Source organism: Hemibagrus wyckioides, linkage group LG11, assembly GCF_019097595.1.
Source record: "Hemibagrus wyckioides isolate EC202008001 linkage group LG11, SWU_Hwy_1.0, whole genome shotgun sequence".
Classification (NCBI taxonomy): Eukaryota; Metazoa; Chordata; class Actinopteri; order Siluriformes; family Bagridae; genus Hemibagrus; species Hemibagrus wyckioides.
This window is the reverse complement of record NC_080720.1, coordinates 17,317,197-17,329,689: the sequence shown is the minus strand read 5'-3', so window position 1 is coordinate 17,329,689 and position 12,493 is coordinate 17,317,197. Positions and strand designations below refer to the sequence as shown.

At 37.3% G+C, this 12,493-nt stretch overlaps 1 protein-coding gene across 2 annotated transcripts; it reads left to right on the top strand.

Moving 5' to 3' along the window:
• The first annotated feature begins 285 nt into the window (after positions 1 to 285).
• Positions 286 to 12,432, top strand: padi2 (peptidyl arginine deiminase, type II). Of its 2 annotated transcripts, none has more exons than XM_058402591.1 (16): positions 286 to 511; positions 3,764 to 3,938; positions 4,938 to 5,007; positions 5,563 to 5,624; positions 5,772 to 5,889; positions 6,221 to 6,373; positions 7,518 to 7,708; positions 7,818 to 7,921; positions 8,736 to 8,847; positions 8,932 to 9,039; positions 9,331 to 9,482; positions 9,861 to 10,008; positions 10,109 to 10,202; positions 10,285 to 10,358; positions 10,457 to 10,588; positions 11,467 to 12,432. In XM_058402591.1, the coding sequence occupies exons 1-16, from the start codon at positions 351 to 353 to the stop codon at positions 11,698 to 11,700; spliced, it is 2,088 nt and encodes a 695-aa protein (XP_058258574.1). In that variant the 5' UTR covers positions 286 to 350; the 3' UTR covers positions 11,701 to 12,432. The 2 variants fall into 2 exon arrangements, with proteins under 2 accessions (XP_058258574.1, XP_058258575.1); XM_058402592.1 differs by lacking the exon at positions 286 to 511 and adding an exon at positions 1,866 to 2,101.
• The last annotated feature ends 61 nt before the right edge of the window (positions 12,433 to 12,493 follow it).

Here is a 12,493-nt window from a genome sequence, read left to right as displayed (position 1 = left end):
TTTAATTTTAAACTTTATATTTTTTGTATGTATTTAACTTTAGAATATTTATATATTTAATGACCATTGTTAAAAACACTTTACAAAAAACATTTACTGAATTGAATTAAATATTCAATATTTACTTTTTAAAGTATTAATCCATGTTTATGATCAAAAAAGCAATTACAGCCTAAAGTTTCATGTAAATGCATGGTTTGAACTCAGCACAAGGGTTAAAAGGTTTACTGAGCATGAAGTAGGGGGCAGGTGAACACACGCCCAGGCTTTATATTCACTCAAACAGACTCAGGTTTCACACAACAGCAAGATACCTGAGAGCAGAGAACAGTACTCACGTACGTGACAATATGGAGCAGCAAAAACTCAGTACAACGTTGTCACCGCCAAAGAAAAAGGTTTTTAGGAAAGACATTAACATAACGCCCCAGAGAACCGTTCGCCTACAAAACAACAACACCTTAAGGACTGTTTATGTTGTTGGGACGCAGCTGAAGATTGCCCTGGACAGGTATGTGTGTGTATGTATGTGTGTGTTATCTTGGTGGGAATGAAAAGAATAGGATTGTTAATTTACAAAAATGAAATAAGACTAAAAAATTCCTTTTGGTTAAGGGTAGTTTTAGGATTTAGGTGAATGTATAATATTAATTATCTGCAATATTAATAATACGGTTTTTAATAATAATATGCCACCGCCCTGTAAGCACAAGGTTTGCAAGCGCTCCCCGCGCTTCAGGAGTTTCTTCTGGGCACTCCAGTTTCCTTCCCCAGTACAAAGACATGCATCCCCTCAAAACTGTGCAGGATTAGCGATACAAGAAAACAGATGGATGACTAATAGATAGATACAGATAGATATACTTTATTGATCTTGTAACGGAAATTCTAATAATGGCAGTAGATGGTCAGACAGTAAGATGTGTTTGTGTTGCAATGTAACTTGGAAGAATATAAAGCAGCATGAAACAGTTAAAAAAGCAGACACTATCCAAGCATAATATAAGCTAGCGTAAACATAACATATATGCCATTTGCAGTACAAGCCAAGATCTATACTAGATGTTGCCTTGACCTGGCAGACATTACTAAACAAAGAGAGATTTGTTGGGCCTTACTAAAAAAAAAAAAGTCAACGTTGGGATAGTAAACAAGGCTGGTCAGATGTTTGTCACATTCTAAACAGCACCACCTAGTGAATATTTTGTGTCTCAGACATAAAAATTCAAGTTCAATAGAGGTGTTAAAAAAGTACATTTTATTATAATTTGCATCTATTTCCTATGAAGGTGAACCTCGTGTTTTAATGCTACTCTAAAACGTAAATATTTCCCATATTTGCTCCCATTTTAAAGCTAGACTTCATCCCTACTTTAAGGTTGCAAAGGTACATTGAGGTCTTAACCCTCTTCACCAGGAATGGTACAGTCCATGTTAGAAATGTAAACTGAAAATATCAGCTTGAACACGTGTTGTGTTCATGGAAAGTCCAGGAGTTATAAAAAGCCTGCAGAAGGTTTCAGAGCTCTGGTATTAAGTACATGATAGAGTGCCGCTGCTGGACAAAAGAGTGTCCATTTACATAGTCGGGACATTTTATTTTATTTATTAAGTTCTAATAAAATGCCGTTTAAGTTAACTAGTTGTACTATGCATTTTTCCTGTAGGTTTTCTTAGTTTTTAAAGAAATGTTACACTTCATGACCTCAACTTGTAGCTTGTGCTGATTCCAGACTCGAACTGTTTCAAACGATTCAGTAATAATAATAAAAAGAATCGGTTCAAGTGAACGACTCGTTCACGACCCGGACATCCCCTAGAAAATGAAACTAGTGCCCTTTTTGAACTAACCCTCACTTCTGTCGTAAGAAGTAGTTTACCAAATAGGGAACTAGAGGTGAAATTGAGACACAGCCAGTGTCTCAATACAGTCAGGGGAAATGTACCTATTTTACAGAAGCAATATGAATAAAAGCTACAGCAGTGTAGAGACAGCAAAACACAGCAGCATGAATTCACCCCGAACTCTGCGACTCGAGATTGGCAAGATTAGAAGGACGCTATTCGTGGTGGGAAGGAAAGTGGCAGTGAATTTAACAAGGTAACATTTGCCTTGTATTGCTTACTCTACGCCTATAATGATTTATAAACCTGCTATAATCTCCGGGATCATTCAGAGCTTTTCATTCAGTCTGGTTCTACTAGGTTTCTTGCAGTCTGTCTCTGGAAACTTTCTTAGTCACTGACTCTGGTTTGCTCATTAAGGATCTTGATCCGGATTTCTATACAGCTGCAAGCTTACACTGTTGTTAAAAGGTTTGGTGCAAACATATTTAATCCAACTTTATATTTAGACTGAATTGTTCCTCACATGTCTGCCTCGTGCATTGAGAAAGAATAGAGCTATAAACTTGTATTTACAAGCAGTCTGTATCAGAGTAGAGTTCCCTCAGTGCTCTTCTTCAGATTATTAGATTTATTATTGACTTCTTTTAGTTGTTAGTGTTTGCTCTGTTGAATTCATTTACTTCCCTAGCTCAAAAACAAACAAACAAACTAATTCAATAAAACAATGCAGACTATTAAAAATGTTAACTTGGACATAATGTGTTCACTGTGGCTCTAATAAATACACACATTATTGCTGTATAAATGTAAATAATGCATCATAGACTAATCTTAACCCTGTAAGGTCTTTTAAAACTGACCATGTAAATAAACAGTGCTGATTAGATCATTTTCTTTCATAGGTATGAGAATAGTAAAGATCACATGTGAATATGCCTTTGTTTCTTGATTGAACACGTTGCACTGGATGAAGAACGCCTGCGTGTTGCTTGCATACTGAAAGCTATTGTTTGTATTTGGACAGCATTCTTGTTTGTAGTAGGCTGCTGCTGCCTCTTTCTCTTGCTCATTTATACACAAACAAAGTGCTTTTGATATCTGATATGTACCGGTGGACAACAGGAGTTTGTTTCTGTAACACCGCTTTATTAGTATTAGAATCCTAACTGATGTACAGTACAATACTGCTCTATTGTTAATATACAGTATAGAAGATGTCCAAAATGCTTTATAAGCTTTTATTTGGTTCAGAAATATTTCTTTTTCTTTTGTTGGATATTCTTTAGTCACAAAAAGATGCTGGCTTTGATCTGGGCTCAGTAGTACAGACAAAAATATAGCTCTAAACCATGTCTCTGTTATGTGTCCAAACATTGGCAACTATAAAGTACGTTATTTTGTGGCAACCATGCTCTGACTGAAATAGAAGAAGTGGCTCAAACAACATTTCCTCCTCATGTGCAATCAGCATCTCAGACAATAATCTAACTAAGAAATCTGTATTTATATCTGTTAATCTGGTTCATTTCATTTACAGTTTGCTGTTTCAGTGAAAAACAGGGCTGTTCCAGTGTATCTGTGTCATTGTTTCCGTATCAGTGTATTCGATCTGGTGATAAGTAGTCCTTTGTTCATGTTTATTTTATTTGTCGCCAGACAGCTGTCTTTGCTTTTCAGTTAGTTTGTCACACAAACCATATGACTGCAATTTCCTGAAAAGTCTAATTGCACAGTCCTTGTGAAATTGGGTTTTTTCTTAACCTTTACTTACAGGGTCATGTGGGATGTGTAATACAAGATCAGTTGCCTCTTAATATAAAAAGTGATGCAACATGCAGAGAAACCTGACCTGACTTCCTCAATCCACTGAAGATGATGTGTGTGTGTGTGTGTGTGGGTGTGTGTTTATTTACAGTTGTGCCCCATTGCAGAGCAAGTTCTTCTCAGTAAAATGCAGCCCCAATGTAAAGTGCCAGGTTTTGTCTCAGGTCCAGGTTGGGAACTCGCTCATCTCGCAACAGCCGATTGGGAAAAACACGGTGCTTCTCATTTCTATGGAAGCTGCCAGCTCACTTCCCAATGATAGCAAGGTAAACCAGTCTTATACACAGCCTGAGAGAGCTGGGAATTTGTCCTCAGGGCAGGGATTTCCAGTGAATCAGTTAAAAGCAACTGTAAAACACACGGGTGAGAGAAGCAACTCATTCCGTGATAAAATATTTTTATAGCCATTATATACTCTATTTTGTAAACGTGATTCATACAGTCTAGCAGTTATTCATCTTAAAGCATATCAATCAGTATAGACCATGAAACTAATAGGAAATGTGTGATATTTTGACAGTGAGGAATGTAAGTCTGGATCTGCTGACGGATCTGGTAATCTGTAAGGGGTTCAACTTTCATTATTATAAATTTAGATGTCTGAGGAGGGACTGCGAGGTGCCACAAGGGTTCCTGCTTTAATACTGATTTTAGGTTACTGCTTGTACAGTTTGGCACCGAGTTGTTCTCAGCCACTTCTGAAAAATATGTCAGTAGGTTGATTATCTACACTAAACTGCACTTCGCTGTGTAACTTACAGTTATCTCATTTATACAGCTGAACACTTGTGGTTTAAGCACCTTGTTCAAGAGGCCAGCAGTGGCAGCTTGGTGCTGAACTCATGTGAACTCATGATCTTCTGATAAGTAGCTCAATGCCTTAACCACTGAGCCACAACTTCCCACTTCCCTGCAATCCCACCCAGTATGATGGGAGGATTAGAGGTTTGCATCTGTGTTCGCAATGGTCATGGGACAATGTTCCTCATACACAATGACCCTGACCAGGATAAAGTGCTAAAAAGTGCTAGATAAAGTTTCTAGCCAGTGTCACTGCTCAGACATTCAGCAGAATTTGTTGCTTAACCAATAAGTTTGTGTCATGACTACATATTTGTAATTTATCAGTGAGGCGTTATTTCCCCCAATTAATCAATCAAAAGGTATTTTGAGGAATGAATTTTTTAAAAATCTTTATGAATAGTGCAAAGCAAAATGTGATGATAATAACTGACTCTTTTTAACATGAAGTATGTATATTTCAGCTATCTGTGAAGTTCTATGGGGATAAGTCGGAAAATCTCGGAAGTGCTTTGCTACATCTCACAGCTGTTGGTATGCAGCGAGTTCATCTTATATACACACCCACACATGCACACACACACACACACACACACACTCAGACATGGCTTAAAGTCCCTGGGCATAACAGCTTTGAATGCCGTGTTAAATGTGTGTACATAATACTGTAAATACTGGTGATAAATAAATGAAGCTATGTAAACATGCTCTCCTAGTGACTTGCATGTACAATGCTATCTTTTGCTGCCATACTGCATTTTCTCTACAAAGTTTAAAATAAAGCAGAATTTATACTTTTTGTTAAATATACGCTACATGTACTGGACTATCCCAGGGGCTTGAAGTCACAACTTTGCCATCTAAGCCACCACTCCACTTAAGTTTTTAGTAGCTATTCTTGGAATTCCTTCGAATTTATTTAAGTAAAACACCTTTACATGTTTAGAATGCCATTTTCTAATGAATGAAATGCAAGGAATTAAAATATGCAATGCTAATTGATGTGTCAGTGACTTTATAGAGATATATATAAAGTTTACCTGCAAAGAGAGGACATGTTCTCATCAGCTTGCCTCTGTTCCCTTACAGAGATCTCCCTAGATGTGGACACAGATCGAGATGGTATTGTTGAGAACAACAATCCTAACAAGGTACATATCTTGTTTTTTGCTTGTGGTACTTCAGCCTTTTCAGGAAGAACTGACAAGGAAGATCCAGTGCTCTTAGAATGTTTATTTTTAATGAATCTCTCTCTCTCTCTGTCTCTCTCTCTATCTCTCTCTCTCTGTCTGTTTAAGGCTTCATGGAAATGGGGTCCTAATGGACATGGTGCCATTCTGCTGGTCAACTGTGACTCTGAGACTTCCTACAAGAAGACAGTGGACTATGAGAAAGAAGAGATCTCTAAAGTTTCAGGTAAGCAAACCTGATTGTCATTATACAGTGCTACATAATATAAGATTCATGTACCAAAATATTTTCATTGTACATATACACACAACAAAGTAAGGCCTGACAGAACAATTATATAATTGCATAATGTCAGTTATCTGAGCTGATGGGGATAAATAAAGGAAAACCAGACTCTGTGCCAGCAATTTTAAAAGTGACCTCTACATGCTGCTGATAAAGGTGAAACTGCATGGTATAATGGTTCAGTTTTATGGCTGTAATAGAACACGTATAATGACAATTATTTTTGTTAATAATTCTGATCCACATTTGATCTTTTTCTCTCAAATTCCAGATTTGAAAGACATGTCCAAGATGATCTTGCGCACCACTGGTCCATCTGAGCTCCCAGAAGGCTATAAACTGAGCTTGCATATCTCACAGACAGATGCTGAAAGAGTGAGGATCTTCAGGTCTAGATCAAGCAAGCAGGCAGAGGCCACTCTGCGTGAGTTACAACAGAAACGTTTTCTTGTTTTAGTCACATAGCATTTTAGTTATATAGCATGAGTATTGATATTTTATTGTAAACTGGTCCTACTCTAACACATCTGATTATAGTTGAAAAGTATGTTTTAAATGAGAAATGTTTATAGTAATGATGAGTTTTATTAGATCTCAGAAACAAACTGAAGTAGCACTGAAATGTTGTAGATCCTGCCTAGTTTCCACAGGCAAATTCTGCAGCTCACTAATACAGTACAAAGGATGTTGACGCAATTACACTGTACCTTGTTAGGTCAAAGTTGGAACCACGTTCAACTGCAAAGAATGTCTTTGAAAAGTGTAGCATTACAGTTTGCCTTAAGGGTTCCAAACATTCTTCATCATAATAATGCACAAAGCGAGCTAAAGACATGGTTTGTCAAGGCTGGAGTGGAAGAACTCAAATGGCCTGAATGGAAAGACCAACCCTCAACGCCCAATGAGCACCTTTGAGATGAACTGGAATGCAGACTTCACCCTAGGCCTCCTGACCTGACATCAGTGTCTGACTTCACTAATGCTATTGTGGCTGAATGAGTAAATTCCCACAGGCAGGTGGTGTTAAGAGTCCAGGAGAGGTCCTTTGTCATGTGTAGACCAAAAAACACTGAACTAATTATCATTCTTTACTGTGATGAGCAGAAAAGTATCTCAGAATAAACAAAAAATCAAACCTTAAAATGGATGGTCTATATCAGCAGAAGATGACATTGGGTTTCATTTCTGTCACGTATAAACATGAATGTGAGGCTACAGTGGGCAAAGGCTTCAGAGTCCTGGTCTAGCATTTCACTGATATCAGTTTTTTCTGACTTGTTTGCTGTGAACATTTTGTGAAGCTTTTAGCCTATATTTGTATGATATTATAGCTTGCCTACTGTCACATGATTGGCTGCTTGGATAATTGCATGTATGTGCAGGGATACAGGTGTTCCTATTAATGTGGCCAGTGAGAGTATATAGTATTGAAAAATATAATTAGATTAAATTAGTTACATCTTTAAACGTTTGGAATATAATGTACCTACAGTTTATCTATCACCAAAAGTTCATCAAAAACTGCCCAAATTAATCTGATTTGATTTTTATTATTTGCTTTATTCCAGAAAATATGTTGCTCAGTTTATTCCAGAAGGAATATCCTTTAGTTCTGAACAAAAAGCAACTGGCTAATGAGGTCCCCTATCAAGGTGGCAAGAATGAGCTAGTGTTCTATGTGGAGGGCCTTCACTTTCCAGATAAGGACTTTGATGGACTACTTACGATAAACCTTAGTCTTTTAGAGCCTGCTGGTGAGGTCAGTGAAGCAACTACTTTGCCCATATTTCAATAGCTTATAGCTTTCTATTAGATGTTTGGCAAAGAAATAGAAACTAACTGATAAGGCTCTGTTTTTGGTTTTCTAGGGTTTCCCACCGACCCCAATTTTCACTGACAAGGTCATGTTCCGTGTTGCTCCTTGGATAATGACACCCAACACCCTCAGACCTTTGGAAGTCTTTGTCTGCAGGTAAGCAGTCCAATTTATATGTCAATCATTGTCCAAATTATTCAATACTCACTATTCTGTTCATTGCTTATTAACTTTAATCTTTAACTAATAAATGATGATTGTTGAAATGTACTCAGATGTCTGGAGTGCATTTCCAAGTAATAGTATCACTTGGAGCTAAGTGGGATCCAACAGGACCTCACAAAAAAGTTGTGGGAACAAGTGGTCTTTACTTTCATTCAGGTGCTAGCAGACAGACAGCTCGGAAAAAAGCCCATGTTCATTCACATAAGAGAGTACTGGGTTTGTAAGCAGCTCTGTTGAAAAAATAATTTACAGTGTTTATTCATTCATTAACTGCTTTATCTGGATTATCAGTGCTGTGGTATACATGACTAATTTGTTTATATTTTGAGAAACCAACCAAGTTCATTATCAAATATCACTACTAGGTACAAACCAACTTAAAATGCAGGAAGTGGATGGAATTGGTCAGGAGTTCCTGCAGGAGTTTTTCAGGAGTGTCTGTGAGAGTTGGTGTGATTGCTCAAGAGCATCTGTAGGAGTGGAAGGGATTTGCCAGTATTAGTACTAGACTTCCTGTGGGCTCAAAAGGTTCAGGAGGGCATTGCTTTCTACTCTGACTTGATTTGCCAATATTGTCAGCAGGAGTAGGTGTGATTGGTCAAGAGTTTCAGTGGAAGTGGGTGTGATTGGTCAAGAGTCACTGCTGGAATGGATTGTATTGGCCAGTTCCGCCTTTAGGAATCCGTGAGATTGGTCAAGATTGTTTGAGGGAGATGGTGATGACAGCTTTTCTTTGTCTCAACAGCACACGTGATAACCATGATTTTCTGAAGGGCATAAAGCAACTGGTGAAGACGTCTGGACAAAAACTGAAGATATGCTATGAGTACATGAACCGAGGAGATCGCTGGATGCAGGTTTGCCCAAATCAGCTGTCAATACTATAAAAGCCAATACATGTCTAAGCAGATTGAGTAATTCCTAGTCCTGTTGCCCTGCAGGATGAGCTTGAGTTTGGATATATTGATTCTCCACACCACAGTTTTCCTGTAGTCTTGGACTCTCCACGAGATGGAGACCTTGGAGAATTCCCCTATGATACCTTACTGGTATGACTGAGTGTTGCAACATTCTGTGCAGTTGTCCAACTAAGTCCTCTGTTAGGAAGTCCATTTGTCTTTATAGTACTTCAGTTTTATGTGCCATTTCTATTGTTTATAGCATTTTGCCTCGTTAATATGAATTAGCACAGGATTTGGTACCGTAATGTCATTAAATGTTGCTGTATTTATAGCATTATTTCGATTTTAGAAAATCCAGTTTGCTGCATTCCAAACAACATATGATTTTACATGGCCAAAAAAAAAACAACTTTAAAAATATTAAAACTCCTGTCTTAGGGTCCGGACTTTGGCTATGTGACCCGCAATGCTCCAAGAAAAGAGGTGAGCAGCTTGGATTCATTTGGTAATCTGGAGGTAAGCCCTCCTGTCACTGTGAACGGGAAGAACTACCCACTGGGCCGAATCATCATTGGCGTTTCCTTCCCTACGTGAGTAATTGCTCAAAAATTCTGTAAATTTAGTAGACTCTCCAGTATGTACTTCAGCTTCAAATCATATAATTGGTATGACTTCCTGCAATTTTGTCTTTTTTTAATACTTAAAAATCTAATTAATGACCTGAAAGAACACAAATCTAAGAGACTAGTAAATTAACCAATGGGACTGGTTATTGTCTGGCATCCTATCTGCAGTTAATTCTCCAGCCTTGTGCCCCAGTGTGGGTCTGGCTCTGGGTCCATTATAAACCTAAACAGGAAAAAACCATTAAACACAGCTAAATGAGATAAATGAGTGTTTGTGCTTTTATACGATTTAAGTATACACGAAGAATGCTAACAGCTTTATTCCCTCTTGGTCCCAAATAGCACAGAGGGTGGCCGCAATATGACCAAAGTAGTGCAGGACTTCCTGTGGGCTCAGAAGGTTCAGGAGCCCATTGCTCTCTACTCTGATTGGCTCTTGGTAGGTCATGTGGATGAGTTCCTGTCTTTTGTCCCAGCTCCTGACAGAAAGGTACATATTAAAGTCTGGTATTTGTTCACATGACTTTACTTGTTTTATGAAGTGCATATTTACCTTCTGCCTCTAACTTACTTCTTTTATCATTGTACAGGGATTCAGACTGCTGCTGGCTAGCCCAGATGCAGCATATAAAGTGTTCAGAACTTTGCAGCAAAAAGGAAATGGGAAGGCTAAGATGTTTGCAGGTAAATGTTGGCAGGTATTCTTTTACAGCAATCATCTCTTGTAAAGTTATTGGTAAACATAGGTCATCTTTTATTTTAACAGGGACAAATGAAGCAGTCAGCGTTGATGACATTTTAAGTGACAAGCAATTTCAAGCAGAAAACAGATATGTCCAGGTCAGTAATCTCAGTAATGTCCATATGCTCCTGGACTTAATTAAGAAAGACTTAAAACCTGTTTCCCTAAATTCCTCTTGTTTTTTTTTCTCCCCCAGAGTTGTATTGACTGGAACAGAGATGTACTAAAGAAAGAGCTAGCACTAGATGATGAAGATATCATTGACTTACCAGTCCTGTTTAAAGTGGATAACAAAGAAAACAGAGCTCTGGCCTTTTACCCTGACATGGTATATAGTTTGATACTTCACTGAACAATTATTTTCTGTATATGTGTGGTCACCTTTGTAAAATATGTTTTAGCAATATAGTGTTAAAAATATCAGGATTTCCTGAAATGTATCTCTTGTCTTGGCTTGTATTTTAACCACAAGTAAAATACTAGCATCTGAAAGTCTGGTTAGCCATAAAAGTGAAGGCGGACAAATTCCATTAAAGATTGCACTCTACGCACAGCCCTAGACAGTTGGTATCTAATTTCTGAATTGATTAGGCTTAATGTGCATTTCACTATGGCTTGTAACTATCTAAAAGAATTGATCAAAGCGTGACCTTCCCTGTGTTAGGAATTCACACAAGATGTTGTACATCTCTATATATATTGATTCCACCAGGCTTATTAAACTGGCTACTAATCTAACATGGTCTGTAAGACGAGAGCCACGGCAAGGCAAATAATAATAATAAAAATAAAAATACAGGTAGTGTATGTGTTCTAAGATTTGAGGTCTCGTTGTATGTCATGCAAAAAACAGTTTGGGGCAAAACAAAGTACTTTAGATTGGGCAACATAAAGGACTCGAGCCTCAGAAATATCTTATCATTTTATCTCATCATTTTCTAGGTTAAATACCATTTTGTGTTTCATTTGCACAAAAAACACTTTAACTTTTACCTTTCAATATTTCATGTTCAGTCCTATTAGTAACTTTTCTTCAGATCTGTTATTTAGTTGTATAATTAACATTTAATTTTATGTCTTGATATACTATTTTAATAGATTAAGATTTGACACATTTCAAACTAAGGTATTTATTGGTGGATTAATAAACAATTTCATGTTTTATCCTTACTGTGATGATATAAACATTACCTGTTGTTTTTCTAGGTGAACATGCTAGTGCTTGGCAATAACCTCGGTATTCCCAAGCCGTTTGGACCGCAGGTGAACGGTAATTGCGCCCTGGAGACTGAGGTGCGCTCCCTGCTTGAGCCGCTTGGCCTGAACTGCAACTTCATTGATGACTTTACGTCTTACCACAAGCTCCTGGGGGAAGTGCACTGCGGCTCCAATGTGCTCAGAGAACCTTTCACCTTTAAATGGTGGAACATTGAGCTGTGAAAAAATGTAGAGTACAAAAAAAAATACAGTAGGGTTTGATAAAACCGAATACAATACCAAGAACTGTGTTCATTTCACTTATTAATAACTAATATGGTGTATTTCCTAACCAGGATAACATCATTCCTCATTATTTTAGGTTTGCTATTATTTATTGACAGCACTGAGCAGATTCCAAATTAAGTGTTGGTTGTTATGAGATGACAGCACGTGTTTAAAGCATATGCTATTACTATTTGAATTAAATACCTATAATCTTTTAATGGAAGAAAGCTTTATATTCAGGAATATGACATTTCATAAAGTAATAAGTGACTGAGTTAAAAACTTTATTTGGCATTTAATAAATTGTGAAATAAACAGTTCTTGGGAAGTCAGATGCTTAGATACTACTGAATAAGATTTGCTTGCAAAAAAAAAATGCAGTTTTCAGAACAATCTAGTAGCTTAGCAAATACCTCACAATATAATAAACTGTGCAATGCAAAAAGGATCCAAGTTTACCTACTGCTCTGAGATTATCGCTTACCTATCAACCACTGTGTGCCTGAGAATCAAGTTTTTTTACACTCCTGTGTTGTTGTTTTGTACTTTCTTTCCACCACTGGTGCCTTAATAATGAGTCCTTCTGAAAGAAAATGATTCTGTGTAGTTTTACTTAATGAAAAATACAGTGGAAACCAGCACCTACTTACACTGTACAGAATAGTCAATAAAACCATTCTAAGCATTCATTGTGACAGGATTTATTTTACTTAAAAACATGGGTTGCATTAATCACAGTGAAATATCA